The sequence below is a fragment of the Elephas maximus genome, chromosome 1 (genome assembly GCF_024166365.1).
Source record: "Elephas maximus indicus isolate mEleMax1 chromosome 1, mEleMax1 primary haplotype, whole genome shotgun sequence".
In the NCBI taxonomy this organism is placed as follows: Eukaryota; Metazoa; Chordata; class Mammalia; order Proboscidea; family Elephantidae; genus Elephas; species Elephas maximus.
The window spans coordinates 218,579,548-218,593,361 of NC_064819.1; the positions used below are offsets into that span (position 1 = coordinate 218,579,548).

A 13,814-nucleotide genomic window follows, 5' to 3' on the forward strand; every position below is an offset into this window, starting at 1 on the left:
TTTAAATATCATATGAACTTATGGGTTTAAACACATTTGGTGGGTTCCAGTATATTGCAGTTATGCTCCTTATTGATAGCACTCCAATGGTTGCATCTTTGTCAGGTTGACTCCAGAGTCCTTTGGGCATGGCCCTAGCAGCCTTTTTGAATTTCTTGCTTTCTAATATAGTAAGATTTTCTAGGCTTATCTTGTTCATTTCTTGCCCCAAACCTGGAATCAGACATTTCTTCAAGTTCCCTGCCTAATTTAATTTCTTTTAGTGGGAAATAGATTAGAGAACACAGTCTGATGCCAGAGATCTCATTACTACTGGGTCAGTCATTGTTTCTAAACCTTTTTAGTAGACAGTGCTAGAAAACAAGTCTCTCTCTCTTTTTTTTTTTTAAGAGATAAAATACATCATGAGTTCAGATAGATATTTTGAATTAAAATTTAGGATTACAAAGTTTTTATTTAACTTTGATGATCTTACAGTTGTGTCTCCTTTCAATCCTGCCAAAAATCTTGGCTCTAACAACACCAACAGTTATTCATTTGATTTATCTCACATTACCCACATAACAATCTCAGCATAATAACTCCAACATTACCGCCAACAGTCTCATTACTGCAAACAGTTTACGATTTGTGGCTGCTGTTCTTTTTCCCTTTGGGTAATTCCATCAGGCATATACATCACATTTCTAGTCTTGAAAGTCTCTTGGAATAGCTAGCTCCTCTCTGTATGGTGTGCGATTACAAGTCAAACAGGTTCACTTCTTTCATTTTACTTCTAATTTTTGGAGGATGCTTTTTTTAAATTAAATTTTCTCTTATGATTATATAAAATGTATTCATGGTTCTGCAGTCAAATCTACAAAATATATTTAGAAAAGTCTAGGTCCTGATGTCATACAAGTTTTAAATATTTTCCCAAAGAGTGCCATTTGTCTTTTCACTTTAATAGTGCTTTTTTTTTCTTGCTATGCAAAATTTTTTGTTTTTATGTAATCAAAGGTGCCAATCTTTCCCCCATTGCTTCATAAATTCAAATAGTAATTAGGAAAGTGTACCCTCTACCCTGTTCCATCCATCCCTTTTTAGGTAACCAGTTCTTGAATTGTAGGGCTTAGCCTTTCTTTTTTTTTTTTTTTAATATTAACAGACACATAGACATTCATACCTTCTTCTTAAATAAAGTGTGAGACACTTTACACATTTTTTTCCATCTTGCTTTTCTTTTTTTTTTGAACAGTAATATGTCTTTGGAATCACTCCATCATCCCTTTTACCAACTGCAGAGTGCTCCGTTGTGTTGATGTATCACAGCTCGTTCCCTCAATGCCTTGTTGATGGATATTTAGGCTGCTTCCAGTACTTAGCTGTTACAAAGACTGCTGTGATGAGTAGCCTTTTGCATCTTTTTTTTTACTACTTTATTAGTTCATCTCTGGGATAGATTCCTAGAAGTGGGATTGCTAGATCAAAGGTTAAGTGGGCATGAGAGTTTGCTGGATACTGCCAAATTTCTCTCCATAGGGGTTGTGCTGGTTATTCAGTCATTTTTTCTCATCTCCAGACCTATCGTTTGACCCTCCGCTTTGTGATGCTAGGACTGGGACTTCTCACCCGTGTTTCTGCTTCACCCCTGCCTCCCTGTCAGGGATGGATTGACTAGCAAGCAAGGTATGCATAGGCTTAATTATGTTTACTTACTAATCTGTAGTGTACAGTTTCACCTGTTTTTACCAAGGATGGGAAAACCAGGTGAAATTGTGCACTACAGATTAGTAAGACAGCACAAGTAAGCCTGTGCTTACTTTGCTTGCTGGGTAATCCATCCCTGCTCCCTATCAGGTTCTGTGAGAAGTATGCTAAAAGGCAGAAGGAAGAATAAGGGACTTGCAGCTTTCTACTTTGTTTCCTGTTCCTATCAGTGTCAAAAGGGAGCCCTGGTGGAGCAATGATTAAAGTGCTCAGCTGCTAACTGAAGGTCGGCAGTTTGAACCCACTAGCTGCTCTGCCTGAGAAAGATGTGGGTCTGCTTCCATGAAGATTACAGCCTTGGAAACCTTATGGGGCAGTTCTACTATCCTGTAGGGTCTCTATGAGTCAGAATCTACTTGATGGCAATGAGTTAGGTTGTTTCGGTCAGTGTCACCCCAGCAACACTTTTTACCTGATGGGGTAGGTTACCAGTTTCTGATTTTCCACTCACAGAAGACTCTCTGAGGCACCCCCACCAGCCAGTCTGCAACCCCTCCTCAGAAGGCTGAGTATCAGCTCTGTGGGGGGCCTCCTTCAAACTTCTGAGGTACTCGAGCAAGCTGGGTGGTGCCCCCTCCTCACAGGTCTGATCCCAGATCCTTGGGGTCCTTTCTGCCAACCCGTCTGCCGGCACTTCCCTCCCAGGATTCTGCGTCCCAGCTCTGCAGGGCGCCTCCTCCAAGCTTCTCTATTCTAATAATCCCAACTTCTTTCCTTTATTCCCCAATTTTTAAGGATAATAGCTACTTCCTGAAGTTACCACATCTGGGATACTTCAAGGTTGACTCTTTGTCTTTTAAATTCTTCAATACTTGGTTAACAATTCTTTCTATTAAATTAAATTAAAAGTCAAGATGTGTTTCCTGACTGGACCTGACCAATACAGGGGCTGAACGGTTTTGTATTTTTACCCTCACTCTATGAGCTTCCCTGTGTGGTGCAAATGGTTAATAAGCTCAGCTGCTAATGGAAAGGTTGAAGGTGCCTTGGAAGAGAGTCCTGGTGATCTACTTCTAAAATTCAGCCCCTGAAAACCCTGTGGAGCACAGTTCTACTCGGACACACGTGGGGTTGCCATGAATTGGAGTCGACTCGATGGCACTCGGTCTCAGACAGAGAGAATGATTGTTTTCCTTCAGCCTGGCCAGCAGTTTGTTGCTAAACTTTTGAATTTTTGCTAATCAGAGGGATAAGAAATGGTCTGTTGGTATAGTCTGAATGGGCATTTCTCTTATGCTGAGAGAGGTAGAGAATCATTTCATATGAAAAGCCATCTGTATTATTATTATTATTTTTCTGGGACATCCCTAGCCCATTTTTTCCATAGGGCTATTGACTTTTTCCTTCTCTATTTTTAGAGGCTTTTACTGCATTAGTGAGCCAATCCCTGGTTGTCCTACACATTTTAAATATTTTCCCACAGAGTGTCATTTGTCTTTTTACTTCGCTAATAGGGCTTTTTTTTTTTTTTTTGCTTTACAGAAGTTTTTATTTTTGTGATCAAAAGTATCAGTCTTCCCCCTCGCCTCCAGAGCTACAGAAATTTAAATAATAATTAGGAAAATGTTCCCTACTTCCAGACTAGAAAGGAGTATACCCATGCTTTCTTTTAATAAGTATACTATTTTTCTTTAACTCTCTGACCTATTTGGAAATTACCCTGGTGCACAACCTATAGAAAGCACCATTGACCTCTTTTCTGGGCAGGTCCCTGATACTGCCAAGGCGATGACACCAGAGAGTCCTCTGAGGTCATAGCCTCCTGGTTGAAAGCAGACCTCCAAGACCACCACCCTGGGTCCTAGCTGTAAGACCTGGGCTCACTGAGACAGCTAAATTATACCAAGAGACTGAAAATGGGCTTTGGTGCAAATGATAAGCTGAAAGATTATTAAGATGTATTCAAAGCATCTACTATTTTTGGGTTTGGTCAAACTCACTTCCAGGAACTAGGCATTGCTGATCTAGTGCTCCACTCAGGTCGTGTTGATGCATGCATAAATAACCAAATAAACAAACCCGTCACCGTTGAGTTGATGAGGACTCATAGCGACCATATAGCACCGAGTAGAACTGCCCCACAGGGTTTCCAAGGAGCGCCTGGTGGATTTGAACTGCGGAGCTTTTGGTTAGCAGCCATAGCTCTTAACCACTAGGCCACTAGGGTTTCTGCATACATAAATAGAAGCCAAGATTTCATACGAATATAGATAAAACCAAAAAAGAAAAACATTGCTGTGGAGCTAATTCTGATTCACATAGGCCAAGTAGAACTGTCCCGTAGGGTTTCTAAGGAGTGGCTGGTGGATTTGAACTGCTGCTTTTTTGGTCAGCAGCTGAATGCTTAACTTCTGGGCCACCAGGGTTCCACGTATACAGATTAAAAAGAAACAAACCTGTTGCTGTGGAGTTGATTCCGACTCATAGCGACCCTACAGGACAGAGTAGAACTGCCTTATAGAGTTTCTGAGGAGCACCTGGTAGATTCGAACTGCTGACCTCTTGGTTAGCAGCCATAGCACTTAACCACTGCGCCACCAGATCGTGACCTCAAAATCTGAAATGCTTTCAAAATTGCAATGCACTCCACCTACCTCCTCCTCTGCCTCTCTCCTAAGCTGGAAAAGGGACGAGACCTTCGGCTTCCATAAGATATGTAATTATGTGGCATGTAATTATGTGGCGCAAATAGTTAAGTGCTTAACTATTGTAACTAGAAGTTTGGGTTTTCAAAACCACCAGAGGCAACTCAAAAGAAAGGCCTGAAAATATGCTTCCAAAAGGTCACAACCTTGAGAACCCTGAGGGGCAGTTCTACTCTGCAACACGTGGGGTCACCATGATCGGAATTGACTTGAGGACATCCTATTTTGTTTTTCTTGTAAGTTAAGGCTTCCAGAGTTACAGAGCATACATTCCAAGAACAAATTTAAACCAAATAAGAAGGAACAAAGGTATGCACAATTTTAAAACAAACACGTAAAATTACTTTGACCCAGAATGCTTCAAAAGAGACACACTACAACCTCTCCATCATCGGGGGCCAAGGAAATACTCAGGAAGTAGACCCCATCAAACCCTTTGTCCTTCCTGCTGATTGGAAACAAACGGTTCGATGGGAACAACTACTTATTCCATTTGGACAACTGGTTGTAAATTGAGTGATTTCCTTTCGTGATTATGAAAATAACTTTCTCTTGTCTGAAATAGATTTATCAATATCATTTCACTTGTACGAGACTAGGTAGTTCTTGTTAGCTGCTGTAGTGTCGGCTGTACTCACATCCACATCAGTTACAAAAGAACAAAAAGTTGCCCGTCCTGTGCTACCGTCAGATCATTGCTATGTTTCAGTCCAGTGTTGAGGCTACTGTGTCATCTCCTTGAGGCTACAGCTTTTGACCTAGCTTGATGCTAAGTTAACTTTGCTGACTTAGATTTAAAAAAAGAACAACAACAACAAAAAGATATTCCTAAAAGCTGCCTATTGTTATTTAATGGAGCCCTGGTGATGCAGTGGTTAAGGGTTTGTCTGTTAACCAAAAGGTCAGCAGTTCAAATCCAACAGCCGCTCCTTGGAAACCCTATGCAGCAGCTTTACTGTGTCCTGTAGGGTCTCTGTAAGTAGGACTTGACTTGATGTCAATGGGTTTGTCTTCATCTAACAAAATACTGCACTTACTATTTTTATCTTAGGAAAACAGGATTAATCCTTTCTTCCTCTTGAGTGCATTTTTTAGCTATAGAAACTTTTGGGGATTACCAGACCTGAGAAGATAAGAGTTCTTTTAACAGCTCACATTTTAGTATCCATCAGTAATAGAGGCTCTTGCTTAGTTCTTTTTCCTGTTAGTGACCTTTAGGTTTCTGACTTCTTGAACGTGCCCCTTTTTTTTTTATTATTCCCCCCACCCCTCACCCTTTCTTCCTTCTTTCAAGAAAGAAAGGCCTGTTTTAATCGCAGTACATTATCTAAAGGCATCCTGCTGGTACTCCCTACTGCTCCTTGTCTTTCCTTCTTTCATATACATGTTGTCACAACCAAGTATGGATACAGCGCAGACATATTAACAGGCACCCCCACCCACCCTGCCCCAATTAAGTTGCCAACCCAACGCCCCACTCCCAGCCGCTGGAGAACAGATTGCCTGTTACATCACTCAAGCCCATTATTCTCAACTCTCCCTATGGCATGAGTTCCTTCTAGATGCTTTTTAGCTCTAGAGGCAAGACATATTTTGCATTTTAAGATTAATATTATATGTCCTTGACTTTTACAAGGCTAGAAACCCTGGGGACTGATGTTAAATAGACGTTAATGGAATTTAATTTTTATACACCCTACGCGTGAACAATTATCTTGTAAATAAAATAGTCCGAAATCTTACGTAGCGCTAAGGAAATTTATAAACAAATTATTTTTCATTCTATATCCCTAAATCAGTTACAGATTCTGAGCAAAGCAGGAAAGCTGTTTTTTGATATTTAACATTTAAAACCTGAATGTAATGATCGTTAATTAATTACACTGAGGGTATCAATAGGTATTCTGTCATAGTTATTACCACTGCAAAGTAGTTCTACAACAGTGCCTAAAAAGAAACTTTCTCCACAACCTATTTCCCTATTGATTTTCATTAGGTGAAGTGACCCCCTAACGTATTAAATAATCAGGAAGATATATGTTCTGAAAATTTTTATATACAGAGAACAACTCTAATAAAGCAATACTGCTCAAAATAACTTATAAAATTATAGGTACTCAACCGTCTCGACGGCACTGGGTTCAACCCTATATGTTGAGTAAATGAATTTGGCGTTCCAGGGCTGTGCCTAGCAGAATGTAAGAGCTATGCTATCCTTGTGTTTTTAAAGTACATTTCTGTCAAGATATAATACAGAGTTTAATTTCAAATTTTGGCTAATTTTACAGAACTTGGCTAATCTTAAAGATAAAAGAAAATGCCACCTCTGTAATCTCCATAATTCATTAAATAACACAAAAGGCTTTATTCTCCACATATTTAAAATGTCAAAATCTCTCCAGTTCCAATTAGTGAAGAAAAAACTTCTCCTTTTTGCTTCAGTGCCCAGCGCTGAAGTGTCTGCTTGATAAACACTTGAAGAGTGAATGAATAATTTTGACAGGGGCCAGTGACTAACAGCAAAAATGAGGCAATGGAAGGCATTGCAGATCTGGGCTCTTATCCCAGTTCTGTCATGAACTGGCTGTGTGACCTTAGGCAGGCAGCTTGACCTCTCTGGGCTTCGATTTTTTTTCCATGTCATTTAAGGATGCTGGAGATGATCTCTAATGGCCTTCATAGCCCTAAAATGCCACAGCTCCAAATCTTAAAATTAGCCAAATCATTTGTCCTGGCAGTTTTACTTTAGACTTTAGCATGTGTCTCTACAGCCCTTTAAGGCTGTAAAACTTCTCCATTTGAGATATACATATTGGCCTCAAGATCTGAGTCTATTAAGAGGTTCAATATGCTGAGGCAAGCAGTGGAAAGATAGCAGCCTTGGAGGCCCACACATAAAAGACCCAAGCAGTCATGGGAGACAAGAGAGCCAGAGGTGGGATCTGGAGAAAGTGTGGCCATAGCGCAGACTGGGGCAGTCTCCAGATAGCTGGTTCCCACTAGAGGTCACAGTGAGTAGGTGTTATTTATGGCTGATGAAGAAATGATTAATTTATAAAAGGTTTCCCTTCCTAAGAGAAAGAGCCAGGATACTTTATTTCCTAATTGGATAGTGACTTTGCACGTAAATAAAGGAGAACCACGGCTGCCTGCTGGGGAGACACTCGGACATGGCAGCTGGGTTCTCCTCTCTGCCCTGATTTACTGCATGACCTTGGGCAAGTCATTCATCTTCTCCAAAACCAGTTTCCCTAATTATAAAATGGAAATAAAAATACTCGCTGTCTCCATGAGGATTAACGAGACAAAGAGAATGTCTTTAAACTCCCAGAGGGGAAAAGGCTCTATATAAGAAAGCAAAGAACTACTAAGTTGTACCATTGGGTTTTTCACACTACTTTGGAAACAAAAAGAAACAAAAAACATGATAACACAACTCCTTAGGTTTAAGTTTCTCAGTTTAAAGAGAAAGGATTTACCGCTTACGACAGCTCAATTTTTCCTGTGAGTTACTTAGCACTTGCTGGAAAAAGTTGAAGGTTAGTGGCTGGAAGGCAGGTTCTGGACCTAATCCCCCAGAGTGCTAATTCCCACTCCACCTTGAACAGTGACGTCTCGGGCAAATTAGTGTTTTGGTGCCTCAATTTCTTCTTCTTTAAGATACTGGGTAATACTACTTTCTATGTACAGATATATGGATACATATCTGTTATATAGTAACCAAACAACCAGTTGCCATGGAGACCCCAACTCAAGGTGATCCCATCTGTGTCAGTAGAACTGTGCTCCATAGAGTTTTTAATGGCTGATTTTTTGAAAGTAGATTGGCAGGCCTTTCTTCCGAGGTCCCTCTGGGTGGACTTCAAGCCAACTTTTCAGTTAGCAGCCTAGCTCATTAACCCTTTGCACCACATATGTTAAGCTCCCCGTAAATATTTGCTGATAAGCTTTGGGTTTCAGCGGCACAATTCAAACTGTTGGAAAATTTTCCTCCTAAAAATCAAAGGTCCTTGTGACATGGTGTGGTGATACAAAGGTAAACGTGATGTAAATACTTGTATTTCAAAACTGCAGCAAGGATCTAGTCTAAAGGCATGAATTCACTTAATCCCTTCGGCTGAATAAAATGGGTTCGGGAGGACTTCAGTCCTCGTGGCACAGTGGTTAAAGCGCTTCACTGCTAACCGAAAGGTCAGTGGGCTGCTGCTCTGTGGGTGAGGTGTAAAAAAAAAAAAAAAAAAAAGGTCACTGCCATCGGGTCGACTGCAACTCATAGCGACAACCCAGGAAACCCTGTGGAGCAGTTCTCTTTCCTATAAAGTCGCTCTGAGTGGGAAGAGACTCCTCGGTATTTTTTTTGACAACTTCATGAAATTCGCCCACATAGCCACAAGGGGGCACTGTGAGCCTGCTTTGGCGAGGAGAGGCGTGGCGTAGCGCCGGGCGGGGAGGGCGGGGCGCGTCCGGCATGCCAGCGCCTGGCGCATCTGAACCTAGTAGGGGTCCACATCTCTAACTCGGGCTCAGGAAGGGGCTCCCGGGTGACCCAGGACTTGGGCCTCATGGAGCCCCCTCAGCTCTGTGCACTCGTCTCCCTTCAATCCCAAATCTACCGCCCTTCCTGGCAGGTATTCTTAACTTGGGACCCGTGGTCCCGGGGCTTTGGGAACCCAGAAGCCCCGGTAACGATAGAGAACATTTTGGGGTGCACCTACAATGGGCAGTTTTTTTTTGCAAAAGTCCCCCAAAGCTGTCATCTGATTTTTTAAGGGGAACGTGACCCAAAGGGTTAAATACTTTGATTTAGGGAAAGAGGGACCCCTGAAAACACCAAACACGCAGCAGTTGGTGAAACGACTCTGAAATCACCCTTTGTCCACCTCCTAAGACCGGGGCCAGAGTGTGGACGCCCCACGCGGGCCCCTTCAGGAAAAGGGTGTCCAGATCAGCTGCAAGGCCGAGTCTCCCTTCTCAGAGAAGACAACTTCACTTGGCCTGAAGAGGGGGTCAGACACTGGGGGAAATGTGGTCCAGTAGCTCGGTCTGTTCCACCTGCCGCTCGGGGCCCAACCCGCAGGTGGCGGCTCAGGCTTTGGGCACGATGGGGAAGCTCGGGTGATTTTGTCATTCTTTAAAAAGTGCCCTAGGCGGAGATGGCCAAGCGACCCCTTTAACCCAGCTGGGTCGCGGAGCCGGAGGAGAGAAAGTCGGTGCTGGCTCCCCGGACTCCAGGACTGAACGCCTCGTACTATCCCTGAGGGCACAGCCAAAGTCCCCCAGGGCGCCCGGGCAGAAGGCGGGGGGGGGGGGACCGGGGAGAGAAGACAGTGGGGACGAGGGTGAGGCGACCAGGCGGAACGCGTCGGCCGAGCAGATAGTACAACCCATCGCAAACTTTCACAGACCCGGGGGCCTGGGAAAAGGGGAGCCACGCCGAGCAGACACCGCGAGGAGGGCCGCGCGCAGCGCCCAGCCGCCCCCGCCTTGGTCTCACCGCCCGGCCGAGGCGCCGCCGCTCCGGGCACTGCGCGGGCGTCCCCGGAAGAGGCCGAAGCGCGGGGCTTGAGGACCGGGGATGCCAAGAGGATGGGAAGGGAGAAGGAAAACTTGACCGCCTTGCCTTGCCCACCCCCGCCGGCGGCGCGGACGTGCCCTTGAGCGGCCCGCGGGCGCGCACGCGGGAGTCCGGGAGCCTCACGGCAGAAGTGAGCGCAGCGCATTCCACGGGCTGGGGAAGTCGGCTCCAAAAGGACGGCAAAAAGCAATAAAAGGCAGCCGTGGATGCCCGCAGCTTAGAGGCCACCCTCCCCAGTGAGAGGACGACAGGGACTCGCGTTCGCGAAGACGAGGCGCTCCTGGGCGCCCGCGGAAGAGCCACCTCCCCGGCGTGGGGCGCGCGTTCCGTCGCAGACAGCAGAGCCAGGAGTCGCGATGCACCGCGCGGCCTCCGGCTGGCCCTGTTCGGGGACACTCCCGGGCGGCACGGCGCGGCGCTGACCGGCGCGGGTCCGAGGGGTGCGGTGCCCCGCCCGCCTCCGCCCTCCTCTGCGCCCCTCCCCGCGGCGGCGGCGGCGCATCCAGGGCGCGGGGAGCGGCTCGCCCAGCGCCAGTGCTGCGAGCTCCCGGCGGCGTGGGCATTCACTTTGCCTCCGGTACAGGCTCGCTTCCACGCGTCTTCCGATGGTTTGCGGACTCTGACCCTCTACTGTGCTTTAATAGGAAAACTTTGCTCCTATTTTCCTCCTTCAAGGAAAGGACTAAAAGTTCCAGGAACTGGTGCCGCCGTGTCGGCGGGGCTCCAGTCCCACCATGTGCACCAACATAGTTTACGAGTGGCTGAAGGCGCTGCAGCTCCCGCAGTACGCCGAGTCCTTCGTGGATAACGGCTACGATGACCTGGAGGTGTGCAAGCAGATCGGGGACCCGGACCTGGACGCCATCGGGGTGCTGGCGCCCGCGCACCGCCGCCGCATCCTGGAGGCCGTGAGCCGGCTGCGGGAGCAGGACGCCGCCGCCGCCGGCCTTTACTTCACGCTCGAGCCGCAGCCGTCGCCCGCCGACGCGGTCCCCACCGGCCGCCGGGGGGAGCCGTTCGGCGGCGCGGCCGACCGCACCCAGGGACCCCGCGGGGATCCCCGCAGCAGGGAGCTGGTGAGCTACCCCAAGCTGAAGCTGAAGATCATGATCAGGGATAAGCTTGTCCGCGACGGCATCCACCTGAGCAAGCCCCCGTACTCCCGCAAGGTAAGGGGGCGCCTGGGCGGCGGGAGCGCGCGGCGGGAGGGGACGCGGCGCTGCCCCTTTAGCTGAGGCTCGGCGGCCCGGTACAGGTGACGACTGAGAGGCAAGGATGCTTTGGGTGTTCGGGTTTCTTTTCTATTTTCTTTCTAGCGCTGTATTCCTTCCTTCCTGGTGTCTCCAGCTGTTGGAGGGACAAGATCCCAAATCCAGGTGTTAACTCTAGGTCAAGTCTCGGCATCGCCTCCGGTGCTCACCTGTCGGGAATTGGCCTCTCAGTGCTCCTGGCAGCAAAGGGGGATTCCCAATGATTTCTGTAGCACTGTTTGGGTCTGAAGGGTTTGGAGAAGAAGGGTTAATACCCACGTGAGTTTCAACTCTCCTTTTCTCTTTCTTTTCCCTGTTTGAGAAACTCCTAGGGGAAGCAAGTGAAGCCGCTTTTAAGAGTGAGGAAACAGGCCCTGTTGCTCTCTGTTCTATAAAGTCAGTTCTCAGCTTTGCTGCAACTTTGGAAAGTGTACCATTAACATGAACATTCGGGGAGAGGAGAGTTAAGGAAACACATGCTAGTTAGCCCACTTGAAAAAGCTTCCTTACACTTGAGTATACAAGGATGTAATGAAGTGCCAAGGACAACAGGGCCACTCATGGAGTGTTTCAGAGGTCTGTGCTGGGTCAGGGGTCTGGTTTATTATTAGTCCAGGATGACTTAAAGCAGGTACAGCTGTGGCTTCTAGAGGGAGCCCTGGTGGTGCAGTGGTTAAAGTGCTCCACTTCTAACCAGGTGGTCAGCGGTTCCAACCAGGGAGGATTATCCAATAGGCAAGGTAAGCACAGTATTGACCTTGCTTACCAGTCACACAATTTCACTTTTTTTCACCACATCAAAGATTCTGCTTCTAGGTAAGAGTGGCATCTATCTCTCTTCCTGCAGAATCAAAGCCTCTTTTCAAATTTACAGTCCCTGACAGGGATGGAAAGGTAAGCACAGCCTTACTTGTGCTAATGTGGTGAAAAACATGTGAGATTGTTCACTACAAATTAGGAAGTAAGCACAAATAAGCCGGTGTTTACCTTGCTTATTGGATACTCCACCCCTGTTTGGAACCAGCCGCTCTGCTGGAGAAAGATGTAGCAGTCAGCTTTCATAAAGATTTACAGCCCTGGAAACCCTATGGGGTAGTTCTACTCTTTTCTATAGGGTCGCTCGCTATGAATCAGAATCCAGTCAAGGGCAGTGGGTTTGGTTTTGGTTTTGGTGGCTTCCGGAAGGGCCTAGTGGACCCATATTTGGGAGGAGAGGACAGAGCATAAGGAAATGTGATTTTCTCCTCCAGGATAGCCTCAGGGAAGGGACTGGAAGTTATCACGGCTGCTCTGTGCGGAAGGCTGAAATGTGGACTTGGGTACTGAATACAGTAATTAAGTAACAGAAAATCCGATTTCAGACAAGAGGTCTGTCTCCAGCTCAGTCTGTTCAGTTGGGTTTCTGCAGCCCTTCAGGTAGAGGGTCCTGACTTTAAAGAGAGCAGACAGCATAGGTAACCCCCCAAGCCTGCCTGGCAGTTACACTGGAACACGAGAGCCTCAGCGTGAAAATTGTGACATAAGGAGGAAACGATGGCAAAGATACTGGGTGCAGCTGTCAGGGAAAGTAAACACAGTGCTCCAAAAGGGAAATGGAGACAGGCTAAGTGTTGTGTGGTCATCGTGGGGCTCTCACTGGCTTCCTAGTAAAGGTAACAGTGCCTGAATCTATGGAATTTCAAGGGGAAGCTTTGTAAAAACTAGCTAACAGTACGAGTGGAGGAGGGCATGAGGAGCTTAAGTGTTTGTTAGCCACCTCTTCTCTTGCAGATAGGAAAGGTGATTCAGATAACTTGCTTGAACTTATAAATTGGTTTATGAAGACTGTAAAGAGGGCAGGTTAGGAGGGCTGCTTGCCCCAAGTGAAACTCATGTTGCCCACTCTGACCGTGTTACTACTGACTTTTGGCCAAAGCAGGAGAACAGAGAGAATGTAGTAATCTTTGCAGGTAGAGGCAGGAGACGCCTAATTTGGACAGAGGGACTCCTATAGTCACTATAAAGGTTAGTTCCTGGAGTCAACAGTTCAAAGGAGCTGGAGGCCAGTTTGACATTTGCTGTTAGCATCCCAGCAAGGGGCTTAGGACTGAGAGAACGGGAGTACAGAAGGACAGGCCGAGAGCAAGGTGTGTCACTAGGTTCATTCTTCAGGAAAGGTGCTGTATGGCTGGGCTGAGAGGGCAGAGGAGGGTGTGGACTAGAGGTGAGAGTGGTGTGCCTGAAGTAACAAACTTGGGTTCTGATTCTTAAAAAAGAAACACAGGCCTATGGACCAGGCCTGGAAGCAGATTTTAAGGACGTGGGATGTCTGAGCACGGCAGTGAGCGATACTGGAGTGCGCATGGAATACAGTTTATATAAGAAGATTTTAACTTGCCTTGTCATACCATTTCCTTTCCATGTAGGGAGCTCTGGCAGCACAGTGGTTAAGAGCTATGGCCAGCTATGGCTGCTAACCAAAAGGTCAGTAGTTCGAATCCACCATCTGCTCCTTGGAAACCGTATGGGGCAGTTTTACTCTGTCCTATAGGGTTTTGTTTTTTATAGGGTCACTATGAGTCAAAATTGACTCAGTGGCAACGGGTTTAGTTTTTT

The 13,814-nt window shown here is 46.3% G+C and overlaps 1 protein-coding gene across 2 annotated transcripts in view; it reads left to right on the forward strand.

Moving 5' to 3' along the window:
* The first annotated feature begins 9,734 nt into the window (after positions 1-9,734).
* SAMD5 (sterile alpha motif domain containing 5) overlaps positions 9,735-13,814 on the forward strand; it is a 485,760-nt gene continuing 481,680 nt past the window's right edge. For both annotated transcript variants that reach the window (XM_049905974.1, XM_049905888.1), the window contains exon 1: positions 9,735-11,138. In XM_049905974.1, the coding sequence (XP_049761931.1) occupies positions 10,704-11,138 (435 nt within the window). In that variant the 5' untranslated portion in view covers positions 9,735-10,703. The remainder of the gene's footprint in view (positions 11,139-13,814) is intronic.